General features: G+C 40.0%; 1 protein-coding gene across 1 annotated transcript; it reads right to left on the bottom strand.

Annotated features, from left to right (window-relative positions):
• Window positions 1-4943: 4943 nt before the first annotated feature.
• On the bottom strand, window positions 4944-19081 carry LOC110498232 (dnaJ homolog subfamily C member 27). The gene is made up of 7 exons (XM_036955270.2): window positions 18493-19081; window positions 10416-10498; window positions 10105-10174; window positions 8794-8958; window positions 8584-8706; window positions 8263-8423; window positions 4944-5320 (listed from the first exon to the last, which is right to left on the bottom strand). The coding sequence occupies exons 1-7, from the start codon at window positions 18577-18579 to the stop codon at window positions 5188-5190; spliced, it is 822 nt and encodes a 273-aa protein (XP_036811165.1). The 5' UTR covers window positions 18580-19081; the 3' UTR covers window positions 4944-5187.
• Window positions 19082-19452: the final 371 nt, after the last annotated feature.

The raw sequence follows: 19452 nt of genomic DNA, 5'->3' as shown, positions 1-19452 counted from the left end.
CTCTCTCTCTCTGCTTCTCTCTCTCTCTGCTTCTCTCTCTGCTTCTCTCTCTGCTAATGGGCCCACCCTGCAACCTCATTGGATAATGTTGGACAGGCCTCTTGCTAGATGTCACTCAAATGTGACGGTCTGAAGTTCATTGCCTAGAACTTGAATTGCTAGGGGGCTGGCGCACATGGGGGGAAATGTAGGGAAAATGGCACGGCACAGCTTCCAGAAAACAGTCGCTTTCAAACTAGGGATTTTAGTGTCTAATTGAGGTGAAACTGTAATTCTGCATGTATGGAACTGCACATTGACACATCCAGCCCAAAGCGAGAGGTTTAAAAAAATATATTTTAAAAACGTACTAGTCGCCAAAGTACCGGAGCATGTCTTTAAATACAGTTATCGCTGCTTGAACTAAATCAGATTCTATATTTTCAGATAGTTGTACCTTAGTTGTACCTTAACATGTCAGTCACTTGGCACAATGGGAACAGTAAACAAACACCTCTTGCCTTTTAATAAAAAACGAAATTAATAGAATTCTTTCATTTACTCTTGTGCGTCTACAAAAACAACGACCAAAAGGATGTATCGCAAAGCACATTCACTAAGTTAACCTGCTCACGTTTACAAGTTCTCAATCTTATTCTTTTTTTTTACAAGTTAAAAAACTTTGATGAGTAAATTATATCATGCCATTTTCAAGTATAACTTTCAAAAAAATAAATATATATACACAATAATAATAGAACAGAGTAAGTCATTGATTATGCTTTGTCACATACTAGTACGTTTGTCATGTCCCAGGTTCTCATAACTATAGAAATATAATCTATAGAACAGGCTTCCACCATTCAAGTTAATAGGGTTAGAGGCTCTAGGACCCTTCTATAGACTATATTTCTATGACCATAGTCTCTTCTATCATCTTCTTCTTCACGTAAAACAACACTGTTAAAGTTGGTCCTGCTGATGTCACAGCTCTAGCCACCAGTAAGGTGCTCTGTAAGCTATGAGGTCACCGGCGAGACATTTCAGTACTCGTTTGAAGAAGGTGTAATGATATTCATTATATATTTAACAAAAAAATCATAATCTAAAACAATATATGAATATGAAAATATATAGTAAACTTTTAAGTGGATGAATATTGTGATAGTTGTGTCTTCCAGTATGACTGATTATCCAGACTGGTATAACAAACTGTCTATAACTACTGGGATTTGGCAACGGGCTTGGTTTGGTGTAGTATATAAATAGTATGGATTTCATATACATGCCACATCTCGACAGTGTTCGCTACTAAATCAGATTCTATCTTCAGGTGTTTTAGTTGTACCTTAATAAACATGTCAGTCAATTGGTCCAATCGTACAGTAATAACACTGTAGTGGGAACTGAGGTTCTGTAGTGGACAGTAGTGAGACCTGGGGTTCTGTAGTGGACAGTAGTGAGACCTGGGGTTGTGTAGTGGACAGTAGTGAGACCTGGGGTTCTGTAGTGGACTGTAGTGAGACCTGGGGTTCTGTAGTGGACAGTAGTGAGACCTGGGGTTCTGTAGTGGACAATAGTGAGACCTGGGGTTGTGTAGTGGACAGTAGTGAGACCTGGGGTTCTGTAGTGGACTGTAGTGAGACCTGGGGTTCTGTAGTGGACAGTAGTGAGACCTGGGGTTCTGTAGTGGACAGTAGTGAGACCTGGGGTTCTGTAGTGGACAGTAGTGAGACCTGGGGTTCTGTAGTGGACTGTAGTGAGACCTGGGGTTCTATAGTGGACAGTAGTGAGACCTGGGGTTCTGTAGTGGACAGTAGTGAGACCTGGGGTTCTGTAGTGGACAGTAGTGAGACCTGGGGTTCTGTAGTGGACAGTAGTGAGACCTGGGGTTCTGTAGTGGACAGTAGTGAGAACAGGGGTTCTGTAGTGGACAGTAGTGAGACCTGGGGTTCTGTAGTGGACAGTAGTGAGACCTGGGGTTCTGTAGTGGGTGATGGTGGATAGATAGCACCAGTCAAACGTTTGGACACACCTACTCATTCAAGGGTTTTTCTTCATGTTTTACCATTTTCTACATTATACAATAATAGTGAAGACATCAAAACTATGAAATAACACATATGGAATCATGTAGTAACCAAAAAAGTGATAAACAAATCAAAATACATTTTAGATTTTTTTTCTCTGCTATCGCATGGCAAGCGGTACCGGAACACCAAGTCTAGGACCAAAAGGCTCCTCAACAGCTTCTACCCACCAGCCATAAGACTGCTGAACAATTCATAAAATCGCCACCGGACAAATTACATTGACCTCCCCCCCACTTTTGTACACTACTGCTACTCGCTGTTTGTATGTTACCTATGCATAGTCACTTCGTACAGATTACATCAACAGCCTTTACCCCGGGAAAATGACTCGGTACCGGTGCCTCCTGTATATAGACTCGTTATTGTAATTCTTATTGTGTTATTTTTTCATTCTTAATTTTCATTTCAGTCTACTTGGTAAATATTTACTTCTTGAACTGCACTGTCTGGTTAAGGGCTCGTAAGTAAAGCATTTCACGGTAAAGTCTACACTTGTTGTATTGGGCACATGTGACAAATAAAGTTTGATTTGATACGGTAAAAGACTAAGTCCATATTATGGCAAGAACAGTTCCAGTAAGCAAAGAGAAAGGACAGTCCATCATTACTTTAATGTCAATCCGGGAAATTTCAAGAACTTTGAAAGTTTCTTCAATACCAGTCTCAAAAAAACATCAAGCACTACGATGAAACTGGCTAGAAACCACTACTATAGGACACCAATAAGTAGAAGAGACTTGCTTGGGCCAAGAAACACGAGCAATGGACATTAGACCGGGGGACATTAGACTGGGGGACATTAGACCGGGGGACATTAGACCGGGGGACATTAGACCGGGGGACATTAGACTGGGGGACATTAGACTGGGGGACATCTGGCCTTTGGTCTGACGAGTCAAAATGTGCGATTTTTGGTTCCGAACGCCGTGTCTTTGTGAGACGCAGAGTAGGTGAACGGATGATCTCCGCATGTGTGGTTCCCACCATGAAGCATGGAGGAAGAGGTGTGTTGGTGTGGGGGTGCTTTGCTGGTGACACTGTCAGTGATATATTTAGAATTCAAGGCACACTTAACCAGCATGGCTACCACAGCATTCTGCAGCGATATGCCATCCCATCTTGTTTGTGCTTAGTGGAACTATCGTTTGTTTTTCAACAGGACAATGACGCAACACACCTCCAGACTGTGTAAGGGCTATTTGACCAAGAAGGAGAGTGATGGAGTGCTGCATCAGATTACCTGGCCTCCACAATCACCCGACCTCGACCCAAATGAGATGGTTTAGGATGAGTTGGACCGCAGAGTGAAGGAAAAGGCAGCCAACAAGTGCTCAGCATATGTGGGAACTCCTTCAAGGCTGTTGGAAAAGCATTCCAGGTGAAGCTGGTTGAGAGAATGCCAAGAGTGTGCAAGGCTGTCATCAAGGCAAAGGTCGGCTACTTTGAAGAATTTAAAATCTAAAATATATTTTGATTTGTTTAACACTTTTTTGGCTACATGATTCCACGTGTTATTTCATAGTGTTGATGTCTTCAATATGATTCTATGATGTAGAAAATAGTTGGGGTTTTTTACGTAAAAAAAAAAATCTTGAATGAGTAAGTGTGTCCCACTTTTTGACTGGTACTGTACGTATGACCCTATAGAGCCAGGATGACACTTGCTTAGAGGTTAGTGTGTTGTAGTTTCCCCATCTCTGCTAGTTTTCATACCCCTCAGTACACTGAGGTTGTCAGGGGTTCACCTAGGGGTCATGATAGGGGCTGTACCAAATGTTTGATGTATTATAATAATTGATTATGCTTATGTTGTATTAATAGAAGGGGAGGGGTTATAAGACCCCTCCCTCCTTACATTTATAGGGTCCTAGACTACAGATTAACAATATATATTCATTATAGAGGTTTAATATTGTTCCACAGTCCTTTTCTAATCTCTGCCTCTTATAAAGAAACTGTCTGAGAAATGTGTGACTGTGAAGACAGAACTCTGCAGGGGAGTGTAAGAGATAAGAGATTAGTCAGACATTTCCACTATAAATCAACTTGGACATTTACTGCTGAGCTTTTAGATAACACTAAAACTCTTGTTTATATAGCTGTGTAGGCATGGTTTTGGTCTCATGAGTAGAAGGTAATGACGTTACATCACAGGGGGTTGACTACAAGCATGATAAAAGCAACTTGTGACCTTTTCTATTTTGCAGAACTTACTCGGAAACATGGGTGCCATGTTCCCGTTGTCAACTTCCTGTCTGCAATTGCATTAATAAATTAATACATTATTTACTGAAAGATATTGTCTGAATGCTAATTTCACCAATGAGCCAATGATTAACAAGGAATGAACCCCAACAAGGTCTACTGTATGGGGCTGGCTGGGGTAAGCATGTTCAGAGGGCAGAGTAGGGGCTGTAGTGTAGTATGGACAGTAAGTTAGTGTAGGGATGTATGACACTGGTTAAGTATGGATATAAGTATGTACTCGTTCATGTCTACGGGATCAGCTTGCCCAGAGAGTCAGAGACCCCCAGTAAGATCATTAGATCACAAGCATCAACCCAGACACATTACCCACCTTCTGACAACCACCCCTTCTGACAACCACCCCTTACGACAACCACCCCTTACGACAACCACCCATTCATGTTTACACATATATAGCTCTTGTCCAGGGCGTTACGTGTGGCTTGCTGATGCTGAGCCTTCCTTAAAACAGGAGAGGTCAACAAGCCGTTTGAAGGCTCTGGACCAGAGAAAACACAACTTGACCAAGCAGATGACACACCCAGTCTTCCAGTGACTTCTCTCTCAAGTGTGTGAAAGACTACAGTGTAAAGCATTGATAGTCTTCCGTACAGAGAGACTGAGTTGCTGTGGCACATCATCAGTAGTGACTTTATAAAACTCTGTTGTAGCAAAATGTCATGGCATCTGGTGTGAGAGGAGAGGGCTGGGGTGGGAGGGATGGATGGAGAGCAGAGAAGGGGGAAGGGTTGGTTTTGGGGTTTGGGAGGGGGTAGAGAAGCTGAAGATGTTCTGAAGGTGAGGTGGTATTAGACGAGGAAACATGGCGAGGGGTTAGGGGTCAGGGTGAGCAGTCCCTAGCTGGCGTCTACTTGATGTTCTTGAGCAGGGAGGTGCGAGCGTTCACCACGGCCTTGAAAGCATCCTCGCTGCCCGGGGCAACGCACTTATCCGGATGGAGCAGCACAGCCAGCTTCCTGTAAGCCTTGTTAACCTCTTCCCTGGAAACACAAACAGGAACAAAAATTAGATCAAGACGAGGACGCTGTTGAAGCTGCTTTGTGTCAGAGTCGATTGTCAGGTGGACGGACTATAATGAGATTTCCCAGTGTCACCGAATACCCTCGCTTAATCCAAGCCCCCAACCCCGCTCAATATATCAGGGAAGATAGGGATTCGTTTAGTGAGAGGTCAGTTTAAGAAAGACTCACTTTCACTATGGTGAATAACTAAAACGATACAGAAATGCACAAAGAAAAAACAGGTTCGTCAGAAAACAGCTCATTGTGATTGAAGAATCCACAGAATCTAAGCACTTCTGGGAAACGCTAAACACACTAAACCCACAACAACACGAAGAGTTTCCTATCCAAAATGGAGACGTATGGATAAACCACTTCTCAAGTATTTTCAGCTCTATAAAAAAAAATTAAAAACAGCCAAAACATATATGATCAAATACAAATCTTAGAATCAGCCAGAAGAGGACTGGCCACCCCACATAGCCTGGTTCCTCTCTAGGTTTCTTCCTAGGTTTTGGCCTTTCTAGGGAGTTTTTCCTAGCCACCGTGCTTCTACACCTGCATTGCTTGCTGTTTGGGGTTTTAGTCTGGGTTTCTGCACAGCACTTTGAGATATCAGCTGATGTACGAAGGGCTATATAAATAAATTTGATTTGATTTAAAGATGACCAGAACCCACTTCCAAAGGTTTTTACACTCGGGCTCCTCTTTCAGCATTGGGGAACATGGATCTGTGTGTATCTGTGTCATTCAGAGGGTGAATTGGGAAGACACATTTTTTTTTTTTGTGCCTTTGCACGGGGTAGGTGCCAGGCACACCGGTTTGAGTGTGTCAAGAACTGCAACGCTGCTGGGCTTTTCACGCTCAACAGTTTCCAAGAATGGTCCACCACCCAAAGGACATCCAGCCAACTGGACACGACTGTGGGAAGCATTGGCGTGAACATGGACCGGCATCCCTGTGGAACGCTATCGACACCTTGTAGAGTCAACATGGACCAGCATCCCTGTGGAACGCTATCGACACCTTGTAGAGTCAACATGGACCAGCATCCCTGTGGAACGCTATCGACACCTTGTAGAGTCAACATGGACCAGCATCCCTGTGGAACGCTATCGACACCTTGTAGAGTCAACATGGACCAGCATCCCTGTGGAACACTTTCAACACCTTCTAGAGTCCATGTCCCGATGAATTGAGGCTGTTCTGTGGGTGCAAACTCAATATAGGACTCAATGATCCTAATGTTTTCTACACTCAGTGTATAATGACAGAAGAGAAGCTGCATGTATCTAATTATAGACAAGTTGACTGACAAATACCTACCAAAATGTCAGAAATTATAAGCAGAAACATACATAAATCAGGCAAAATAAAATCCTGCCATCTCCAGATGTAGCCTACAGTGCATTTTCTATATTAGCGGGTTAGGGTCGGTGTGAGGTGTTCAGGTTCAGATCAGCTGTCAGACAAAACCTATACAGCATTGTGAAGAGCTGTACAGACACTGTGTTCCAATTTAGAACCAGAGCTGTACAGACACTGTGTTCCAATTTAGAACCAGAGCTGTACAGACACTGTGTTCCAATTTAGAACCAGAGCTGTACAGACACTGTGTTCCAATTTAGAACCAGAGCTGTACAGACACTGTGTTCCAATTTAGAACCAGAGCTGTACAGACACTGTGTTCCAATTTAGAACCAGAGCTGTACAGACACTGTGTTCCAATTTAGAACCAGAGCTGTACAGACACTGTGTTCCAATTTAGAACCAGAGCTGTACAGACACTGTGTTCCAATTTAGAACCAGAGCTGTACAGACACTGTGTTCCAATTTAGAACCAGAGCTGTACAGACACTGTGTTCCAATTTAGAACCAGAGCTGTACAGACACTGTGTTCCAATTTAGAACCAGAGCTGTACAGACACTGTGTTCCAATTTAGAACCAGAGCTGTACAGACACTGTGTTCCAATTTAGAACCAAAGCTGTACAACATGTTACTACTGTACAGACACTGTGTTCCAGTTTAGAACCAGAGCTGTACAGACACTGTGTTCCAATTTAGAACCAGAGCTGTACAGACACTGTGTTCCAATTTAGAACCAGAGCTGTACAGACACTGTGTTCCAATTTAGAACCAGAGCTGTACAGACACTGTGTTCCAATTTAGAACCAGAGCTGTACAGACACTGTGTTCCAATTTAGAACCAGAGCTGTACAGACACTGTGTTCCAATTTAGAACCAGAGCTGTACAGACACTGTGTTCCAATTTAGAACCAGAGCTGTACAGACGATGTGTTCCAATTTAGAACCAGAGCTTTACAGACACTGTGTTCCAATTTAGAACCAGAGCTTTACAGACACTGTGTTCCAATTTAGAACCAGAGCTGTACAGACGATGTGTTCCAATTTAGAACCAGAGCTGTACAGACACTGTGTTCCAATTTAGAACCAGAGCTGTACAGACACTGTGTTCCAATTTAGAACCAAAGCTGTACAACATGTTACTACTGTACAGACACTGTGTTCCAATTAAGAACCAGAGCTGTACAGACACTGTGTTCCAATTTAGAACCAGAGCTGTACAGCCACCGTGTTCCAATTTAGAACCAGAGCTGTACAGACACTGTGTTCCAATTTAGAACCAGAGCTGTACAGACACTGTGTTCCAATTTAGAACCAGAGCTGTACAGACACTGTGTTCCAATTTAGAACCAGAGCTGTACAGACACTGTGTTCCAATTTAGAACCAGAGCTGTATAACATGTTACTACTGTACAGACACTGTGTTCCAATTTAGAACCAGAGCTGTACAGACGATGTGTTCCAATTTAGAACCAGAGCTGTATAGAGAATTGGAGTGTGTTTGATCCCTGTTTCTGGACTGTCCAGGTTTGACCTTTGACCCCTTGTCTTACCGTGTGGCTCCAGGTTTGACCCCCAGCATATCCCAGGAGTCCTTGCTGTTCCGTATGCGTCGGATGGTGTCGGCCTGCTCCTTGGTGAAGCCGACACTGACCTCTGCCACCGGGCGCTTCCCGCCGTTCTCACACATGTCCGTTATGGAGGAGAAAAACGCCTGGAGAACACACACAGATCAGTACAATCTATCTGTGTGTGTGTGTGTGTGTGTGTGTGTGTGTGTGTGTGTGTGTGTGTGTGTGTGTGTGTGTGTGTGTGTGTGTGTGTGTGTGTGTGTGTGAGTGAGTGTCTGTGTCTGTGTGTGTGTGTGTACATACCTGAAACATCTCACTGATACCCTCTCCGCTCTGTGCTGACGTCTCAAAGTAGTGGAACCCTCTTGACTCCGCCCACAGCCTACCCTCTCCCTCGTCTACCACACGACGCTTAGTCAGGTCCACCTGGAGGGAGCACACACACACACACACACACACAGCTAAGTCCAGTGAACCTGGTACACAGAGAAGAACAATCATACACACACATACCTTGTTGGCACAGACGACAAAAACTATGCTCTCCATGTTAGCCTGGGAACCCATCTCCTGTTTCATCTCACTCAGCCAGTTGTCCAGCGCATCAAAACTCTCCCTCAGACCTACGTCGTACACCAACACCACTCCCTGGCTGTCCTTATAGAACTCATTACGAACCTGCAGAGACACAGAGAGAGACACATAGAGAGAGAGAGAGAGAGAGAGAGAGAGAGAGAGAGAGAGAGAGAGAGAGAGAGAGAGAGAGAGAGAGAGAGACAGAGAGAGAGAGACAGAGAGAGAGAGAGAGAGAGAGAGAGGGAGAGAGAGAGAGGAGAGAGACAGAGAGAGAGAGAGAGAGGAGAGAGACAGAGAGAGAGAGAGAGAGAGAGAGAGAGAGGAGAGAGAGAGAGAGAGGAGAGAGAGAGGAGAGAGAGAGAGGAGAGAGAGAGAGAGAGAGAGACAGAGAGAGAGAGACAGAGAGAGAGAGACAGAGAGAGAGCGAGAGACAGACAGAGAGAGAGCGAGAGATAGACAGAGAGAGAGACAGAGAGAGAGACAGAGAGAGAGAGAGAGAGACAGAGAGAGAGAGACAGAGAGAGAGACAGAGAGACAGAGAGAGAGAGAGCGAGAGACAGACAGAGAGAGAGACAGAGACAGAGAGAGAGACAGAGACAGAGAGAGACAGACAGAGAGAGAGAGAGAGACAGACAGAGAGACAGAGAGAGAGAGAGAGAGAGACAGAGAGAGAGAGAGAGACAGAGAGAGCGATGAAATAGGCTAAAATTGAATAAAACATAAGTTGCACTTCTTCAGTACTGTGTTTGACTTAACGATGATTTGTGTAAAAGCAGCACCCCCGACTAGAAAAATAATGAACTGCTCCACAAGAACAGCAGTACAGAAACAGCAGTACGTGTCTGTCTGTGTGTCAGATTTATATATATATATATATATATAGAGAGAGACAGAGTAATACGCGTATTACTTATTTTCCACCATAATTTGCAAATAAATTCATAAAAAATCCTACAATGTGATTTTCTGGATTTTTTTTCTCATTTTGTCTGTCATAGTTGAAGTGTACCTATGATGAAAATTACAGGCCTCTCGCATCTTTTTAAGTGGGAGAACTTGCACAATTGGTGGCTGACTAAATACTTTTTTTGCCCCACTGTATATATATATATAAAGAGAGAGAGACTGGCCTCTTGGTGGCAGGATGCATGTCTGGACATGAGGACGCAGACGTTTATGTGATCTGACATGTAAAACACGGTGTTCCAGTATGTAGATCCAACATGACCGAGGTTGTAAGGTACTGACCTCGTAGAAGAAGGGGTGTCCTGCCATGTCAAAGATGTTCACTTTGATCTCCCTGTCACGCACCTGGACTCTGACGGACAACAAACGCTCAAAATCAGTCACACGGAAGTCTCCACATCAGTGGTTCTCAACCAGGAGAACTAGTAGGATTACTGATAAAAAATGAACATGGTTGAGAACCACTGCTCTACAGTACACTGGTCTCCTTTATCTGGAATCATCTGACAGCAATGGATCTGAACTGTGCATATTTGGTCTACAAATTAGTTAATTATTTTTTTATTTATTCATCATCATTGGGGTCAACTTACTTGGTGACCCCATAGTCAATCCCTATGGTGGCCAGATACTTGGGCACAAACCTCTTCTCACAGTATCGCTTGATGATGCAGCTCTGCAATGAAGAAACAACGAGCTGTATCAACTAGGGTTAGATAAGAGCAACATTACACATGTAAACTAAAGTCACAATTCATTCTCTGCAGCAGTGGCCTGTGAATGAATGAGTGTTCATTGGTGATGGTAAGAATTCATTCATTGGCTTCCCTTGCTATTCAAAATGGCACCTAGTCGCACCATTGTTGTGCGACTAGGTTGTTGTTGTTGTTCCCGCTGGCTGCTTGGCCTTATTAGGTGGGTCATGTTAAGTATGGCACAGAGGATTTTCAAATCAACCTTTAAATTGCCGATACTTCCTCAATTCCAGACTTGGAAGGAAACATCTTCTAAACATCCATGTCTAGTTGCAGGGAGGTTCGTTTGAATTTAGAAAATGCTCTGATATTAATAAAATAAATCATTGAATTTAGAAAACGCTCTGTTATTAATAAAATAAATCATTGAATTTAGAAAATGCTCTGATATTAATAAAATAAATCATTGAATTTAGAAAATGCTCTGATATTAGTAAAATAAATCATTGAATTTAGAAAATGCTCTGTTATTAATAAAATAAATCATTGAATTTAGAAAATGCTCTGTTATTAAAATAAATAAACATGTTTTGCTCCAGGAAGTAATCCAACAATGTTGTACGCCTCCATCTTGTTTATTTCAAATATTGTCTCCATCCACTTTTTTTTTTTTTTTTTTTACGGAGATACAATTTCTAAATTCAAACGAGCCTACTGAAACTAGACATGGAAGTCTAGAAGACATGTTGTCTTCCAACTTGGAAATTGAGGAAGTACCGTCAAGTTATATGGTGGTAGAAAATTCTCTGTGCTACAGTTACCTACCTAATAATGCCTATCGGCCAGCTGGAACAGCACTGACGGTCTGATTAGGTGATATTTTTATGGCTACCCTAGCTGGCTGGCATACTGTGGAGGAGGACATATCAGTGTTGAATACAGTCTTATTGATAAGACGGTAATACACAATTCATTTGTATAAACAGCCTGAAACGAATGCCTGCAAAATCGTGTAAACGTCGCTTACAAGCCAGAATGTTGATTAAACCTTTAAGAGCCAGTTGGTCCTGTATATGTTTCCTTCTGCACCGAGGTAAAATTAGTTTTACATTGGATATTCGATTCTCTCATCAATAGCTATTGAACCAAGCATGCCATGAAAATGTTAAATAAAATCAACACCTTTAATGTGTAAATCTTTTAAAAGGATCAAAAATAATGTGTATTGTTTTCCATCCTCCCCTGGTTCAGAATAGACCCTGTTCATTGTCATGGCATGATTGGTTCATTTGCTATTGATGAGAGAGAACAGAATATCCAATATAAAACTAGGCTTAACTATACTTACCTGCTGTCTTGGGTACACAATACTTTGCTGTGGATATTTTGTCAAAGATCTAAAGCAGCTGAAGCACCAACTGCACAGATAACCGGTAGAGTAAGTCTAAATGGTATTTTTATTCAACATTCTGGCTAGTAATGTCAGAAACATTTACACAATTTCGCAGGCATTAGTTTTCAGGCTGTGTTGAATATTGCATTAAATCATTTACATGCTGCTGTCCAGTGGAGGCATTTGCTCCGGCTACCCCTCGACATCGTCACGCTTTTGAAATGTGGGTCAAAGGGAAAATGAAAGTATTATCGGAGTGTTTTCTCCTCTCACCGGAATCCTCCTTGCTAGCTAGCGGGAGTGACATCGGTAGACTGCTGAACACATGCCCTCATCGTCGTGAACAGAACTGCGGGAAAACAGTGCCCGGGACACTATCAACTGGTGTAAAGAAATAGCTAGCTACCGTTGTCGACCCCGCTCTTTCTTCTGTGGTATTTAACGGCAGCTGGCTGGCAACAGTGACGTGCGTATAATGTGACAGATTTACTAGCTTTACTTTCAGTGTTAGCAGGTCGGGTAACACACTAGTGGCAGAATGAGTATCATACAGATCATTTGTTGTGGGAGTAATTTGTTACATGAGAGTAATGGGAAAGTTAGGTTAATTACATGGAAACAATGGGAAAGTTAGGCTAATTACATGGAAACAATGGGAAAGTTAGGCTAATTACATGAGAGTAATGGGAAAGTTAGGTTAATTACATGGAAACAATGGGAAAGTTAGGCTAATTACATGGAAACAATGGGAAAGTTAGGCTAATTACATGAGAGTAATGGGAAAGTTAGGCTAATTACATGAGAGTAATGGGAAAGTTAGGTTAATTACATGGGAGTAATGGGAAATTAGCTTAATTACATGGGAGTAATGGGAAAGTTAGGTTAATTACATGGGAGTAATGGGAAAGTTAGGTTAATTACATGGGAGTAATGGGAATACCCTACTTGTCTGTACCCTACTCGGGGGAGTGGTCACGTTAAACCACGCCTAGTCGTGTGTTTCTATAGAATCATAAAGAGGGGTTCCTGCAGATGCAGGAATGCCCAGAATTGCAGCCCCCAATTGCACGCTTCTCGGAGGCGCTCAAAGACGGCGGCACGAGAGGCTGTAATATTATGGTTTTCTCACAAAGTTTATAGTTTTAGACTGCAGTTGCGATTATTTTTTCTTCCACAAAACAATGACATCTAACCATACAATGTAGCTATTTTTAATAATTTTGTAATTAATCAAAACCATTGAAATATATTTTTGACGATTTCCAACGAACAAGCTAGCTATCGAAACGTTTCAGCGTGTGCCGTTAAGTTAGCCTGCTAACGTCTTCATAGCTAGTAGCATGTAATCAGGACATGACCAAACTGTTGCTGAGATAATGGATGTTGAAACGTCCAAGGAGAAAAGAGGCATTGTTGAAACTCACTCATATGCTTGCAGTGTAAAACAAGGGGAGGTGAATGTGATTCATACCCGAATACCCCAACCAAGGAGCAACTTCCAAAGAAGCTGAGAAGTGAACCATCAAGGAGCCAGCTACAGGACAACATCGTCCGCATCCTCACGGCTAAAATCACAGAGAGCACAGATGACATGGGTTTGGTGTAAAAGAACACTGTCAGTATCGTTAACCTGAAGAAAGCGATTGATTTCAATGCTGAGGAAGTAAAAACTCTGAAGCAGCAGAACTCAACATTGAACATTCAGGTTGCCAAGCAGGAGAAGAAACTCACTGAAATGGAGTCAAAGGTCAACGAGAATGACCGGTATAGTCGGAGATGGAGTCTTCGAATTCATGGAATAGCAGAAAAATCTGACGAGAACATCAAAGCAAGAGTGAAGGACATTTTGCAGGGCAATAGTCCCGGAGGAGGAGCGAAATGTTGTTGCAGGTTCTCTGGATGTAGTGCACCGCCTGGGTAGGCTGAGAGATGGGGAAAACAACCAGCCACTACAACCAGTGATCATGAGATTCATCTCCAGGACAGCGAGGGATATGACATGGAAAAGTGCAAAGAAAAATGAGTATTTAAAGAAGAACAACCTGAGGTTCAAGAAGGATCTGACAGCGTTTGACAAAGAAGCTCGGAATCGTCTGTGGCCGATGATTGAGAGAGCAGGAAGGAAGGGAAAAGTACATACTTAGCGGGAGCCAAGGCTTTTGTTAATGGAAGGGAAATTCACGCTGACGCCTAGCTTGTTGACTGCTGGATTTATCAAGTGAGTTGTGCAAGTTTTATTTTCATCTGATAAAACTTTATATTACTTGAGGAAAGAGCATTGTTTGTGAGCCAAACATTTTTTATATATATATATTTTTATTATGGCAGGGAAATTCGCAATGACACTTAATGTTAGCTTGATGGCTATTCGTTTTACCGATCAAATGGTACAATGTTATTTACAATTGCATAAAAATATATATAATTTAGGTCAACCACTTGCGTGGACTGTTTTTATTTGCAACTAGTAAGAACTTTTATTTTTGTGAGAACCCGGTTCATGTGAACGTATACAAGTTTAATATTCTTTATATAGTCACTGTGATAGGAAATGTCCATTTCTGTTTTTTCTATTAATGCCAGGGGAATCTGTCATATTTTGAAAAGAAAATCTTTATTTTTGTATTGTAAGGGTAAGAGTGCCGACTTTTACATCATTCAAGAAACTCATGCCTGTTCCACAGATAGTGCGTTTTGGAAGAGTCAATGGGGGAATGATATTTGGTTTTCGTTTGGTACTAATGGGTCAGCAGGTGTCGCTAATTTTAAAAGGCAACTTTAAGGGTCATGTATTGAGTCATGAAGCAGATAATACAGGGAGATGGATTATACTATTGGTAGAGGTCAACCACGTTCAATTCATTGTTGTAAATACTTATGCTTCCAATAACAAGTCAAGTAACTGTATTTTATTTAGAGACATTGAGAGGAAAATAAGTAAAATTATGTCTAAATTTCCATTAGTCAAAGTAATATGGGGTGGAGATTTTAACACAGTATTTCATGATAATCTACATAGATGGCCTCCTGAGGATAGCAATTCTCTTTGTGAGATAAGGAATATATGTCTAAGGTTAAGTGTTCTAGATATTTGGAGACATAAGAACCCAAGATAAGATTCTGTTTGCACGGAGTACCAAAGATGTATCTATACAATCCCGTATTGATTTCTGGCTGATACCTGAAGATATGGCCGACAAGGTTGATACAGTCTCCATTGAACCATCGATTTTAACAGACCACAAAGGGATCTCAGTAAAGATAAATATGCATGGTTTGTCAACAAAAAAGTTAGAAAAGGTTACTGGTAAATGAACAAGACTTTACTAGAGAACAAAGTATTTAAGAAGGAAGTAGCAGGAATTATTGATAAATACTGGAATTGTGCCTGTGTTATGAATACGTTTGGAAGTTACTGGGACCTAATGAAATTTGATATAAGGCTTTTGGCTATTTCAATGGGGAAAGAAATTGCTCGTGCCAAGAGAGAGAGAGAATATGACATCATAAAGGGAATACTGGATTATACTAAAAAAAAAACTGAACTAACTAATCAGGAAGTACTGGAACTATCATCATTGCAAATGCAGTTAGACTGTATCTATGAGGAAAAGGTGTTTGTAAGATCAAGACGAAAATGGATGGAAGAGGGAGGGAAAAAAAATATATATATATTTCTTTAATTTAGAAAAAAGGGCAGGCGAAAAGAATTCCATATGTAAATGAATGATTAATAATAATCCCAATGAAAATACAAAATAAATCTCAGCATGTTGCCCAGTTTTATCAGAATCTGTATACATCAGCCCAGCCAACCAACTTCCAATATGGATCCTTTCTTAGACACTGCAGCAAACATTGCTAAGAAGGTAGATCATGATTTCAGGTATTGTGGTCATGATGAGTTATCTGAAATTGAGATAAAAGACTGTATTAAAAGCCTTAAGGACAATAGGTCCCCTGGAAATTATGGTTTAATAAGCGAGTTTTATAAAGCATTCAATGATAAATTGATTCCTTTCATTCTTGCTATGTTTCAAGAATCAATAGAAAAAGGGGAGTTACCGGCTTCCTTAAAGCAAGGTGTAAATTACTTTGATTCCCAAACCTAATAAGGATACTCTTTATATAGACAACTGTAGGCCCATTAGCTTGTTGAATAATGATGGGAAATTGTTTGCCCTTGTATTTGCTAAGAGGTTGAAACAAGGCTTGCCTCATATAATTGATGAAGAACAATGTGGTTTTATGCATGGTCGACACATTAGTAATAACATCAGGTCGATCTTAGATATGATTGACTATAATGTCCTCATTCTTGATGATAGCTTTCTCATGTTTGTTGATTTTAATAAAGCTTTTGACACTGTAGAACATGAGTTTATGTTCAAAGCAATATGTTTTTTGGGGGGTTTGGTCATAATTTTTTTTAAAGCAGTCCAAACTTTATATAGTGGTTGTACTAGCTCTGTAAAACTAGCTCACGGGACATCCCAAAGATTTGATATTGGCCGTGGCATTAGGCAGGGCTGCCCAATCAGTCTATTTTTATTTGTTACTCAAATTATGGCTCTTCATATCAAGAAATTACATTTTCAAGGTGTTTCAGCACTTGGCAATGAATTTAAACTATGTCAACTGGCTGATGATACCACCACATTTTTAAGAGACAGGAATGAGGTTTCTAAAGCAGTTTCCTGTATTGAAGACTTTTCCTTAGTTTCGGGTTTGAAAATTAATATCAATTAAGTTAGTCTTATTTCCACTCAAGGATAGTGTTTTAAAGGAAGTATATGTTATCCCAATCAAATATAAAGTTAATTATCTTGGAATTGTTTATATGCAAGGATGAAAAAAAGGAGTGAATTAAACTTTAACCCCATTAATGAGAAAACAAAGAAGTTGAGAGATATTTTGTTATGCGGTCGGGGTTTATTGTCCAAAGATGAAGGGATTATCCAGATTGGTTTATGTCTCGTTATCACTTGAATTATCCCGTAAAATTGTAAAGGACTTAGATAAGATTGTTTATCATTTTATTTGGAGGAACAAGCCTCACTATCGGCGAAAATATATTCTCACTAATACCCAAGAACACCGAGGTCTCTAAATAATACTTATAAAATAAATTGGATTCTGAAGTATGTTAAGAAGCAGAAAAGTATCTGGAATATCTTCCCTAAGTATTTATTTGACTGAGTTGGTGGTTTAGAATTTTTTGCTTCGATGTAATTTTGATGTTGATAAAATCCCAGTAAAGTTGGCCAAATTCCATAAACAGGAAATTTTAGCTTGGATGTTAGCGTATAAACACAATTTTCCCCTCACAGATACTTTATATGGAACAACAAAGATATATGATTTTAAAAATAAGTATTTTTTTCCGTAACTGGTTTGAGAATAAAATTATTTTGGTTGGTCAGTTACTGAATGAGGATGGATATCTACTCTATATATATCTACTCTCATATGGGGAATTTCTTGATAAGTTTAAAATTCCAATAACCCCGAAAGAATATGCAATTGTTTTTGATGCGATTCCAAGGGGGGTTGTATCTCTTTTAAATTCCTCTGTGGTTGATGTAAGTAACATAGATTTACATGAAAATATATTCATTAGCAATATTAACATCAAAGATAATTGTAGTAATAAAACAGATTAGGAATGTTGTTTGTGATACTACAATTCCCTCAGCAAGATACTTTTGGTCAGATATCTACGGCGATATACAAATGGGGACAATTGCTAACAAATATTGTATCAGTAACAAAGTAAAGGTAGATTGATTTAAAATGTTACATAGAATTTATCCTGTGAAACATGTTTTGGAAAGATTCAAGCTAAATATTGACTATAAATGTGATTTCTGTGGAATGAAGGAGGAGACCATTTTGCCTGTATTTATAGCATAATGTTTTGGATTGACATACAGTATTTCTTACAACAACAAAATAGGACCGGTTGAACTATTGAATGGTTTTGATATGATGATTTATTTCAGAAATTCTGACATAGTAGTATATTTAATTTAACTGCTAATAATTATCATATTCACAAATACAAATGGTCCATTTCAAAACCAATTTTTTTTTTCACTTTATAAATGAATTTAAACAATGCTTTAACTCAAATGAAAAACACAAAAAGAAAATTAAAACTTGTTTTATTATTAATTAATATGATTTGTTTGTTTAGGATTCCTGGAATTGTAAATAGTTTGTGTGTATGTTAAAATATATACATATATATTATTTATTTTATTTATTAACAATATCAACAAACAAAAGAGGAATAGTCACATGCAAACAAGCATACATAATAACTATTTACATTGCCAGGAATATATACATATATACAATTACACCCTTCTCGGCAGGTGGTGACATTGGAATGACTCAATAACACCATCTGCCGGCTTTTCGGCTATAGCAGAGATCGTCTGGGCTACATTATAACGCTAAGGGCTTTGGCTGCAGCCATTTAACGTTACTCCCTGGCTCATTCATACTGTACATATGTACATATACCTGATACTAGTTTGGGTACAGCAGAATAGCTGACCTGAACGTTAGTTGACTCACCTTGCCCACCTCGGCATTGCCAAGGCTGATCACTTTTACACGCAGTGATTTCTTGTTCTCACGTCTCTTCTGCACATTCGTGTCCATGCTGCTGATATTTAGCTATGTTAAATAATGTTGTTTGTTTGTTTATTTTTTTACGTCGTCGTCGATGATGTTGGCTGTGAAGCTGGAATTCCACTAAAGTTAGATTTGTACAGTACGCTCCGCCTTAACTGGCTAGTAGACATTTACTCAATCTTAAAACAACCTCGTTTACAATTGTATAAGCCGCGCATCGTTATAGATCTGAATAAATATTAGATAAGCTATTCTGGACGAGTGAGACATGTATTTGTTGGGTTAGCTATCTAGCCTTCTTTGCTATCGCCGCTGTTTTGCACAGCTTTGTCTGTCAATTTCTTATTCGCGGAAGCAGATTCGTTATAAAGTCATATTTTTAACAACAGAACTCCGTTATGTTTCTATACATTTAATTAATATTCATACACAGCTGTTTGTATATCATGAAAAAGTACGTTATCTACAGCGAGTTCATCTTCATATAAACGTCGTTTTATTTAACAATAGATTTTAAAGAGTCAAATCTGTTTTAACACTGGAAGCAGTTTCTATGGCAACAGCGAGTCATGACAGCAGATTCGCGATGTTTCCTTGGACTGAAACGTGAATTATTTTGTGTGTGTTTATTTAATTTATTTGACCACTTTTAAAACACAATATAACCACACATGTGAATCGAGTACAATGCCATTATTTTCCATTGTGGTCATGAAAATACATGAAAACAAAATACATGGCCTTCAGAAAGTATTCAACACCCCTTGACTTTTTCCACACATTTTATTGTGTTACAGCCTGAATTTAAAATGTATTACATTTTTTTAAATTGTCACTGGCCTAAACACAATACCCCATAATGTCAAAGTGTAATTATGTTAAAAAAATAAATAATACAAA

Source organism: Oncorhynchus mykiss, chromosome 19 (genome assembly GCF_057628025.1).
Source record: "Oncorhynchus mykiss isolate SJ-2025 chromosome 19, ASM5762802v1, whole genome shotgun sequence".
Classification (NCBI taxonomy): Eukaryota; Metazoa; Chordata; class Actinopteri; order Salmoniformes; family Salmonidae; genus Oncorhynchus; species Oncorhynchus mykiss.
Note: the sequence above shows the minus strand (reverse complement) of the source record. Positions and strands in the feature narration are given on the sequence as shown.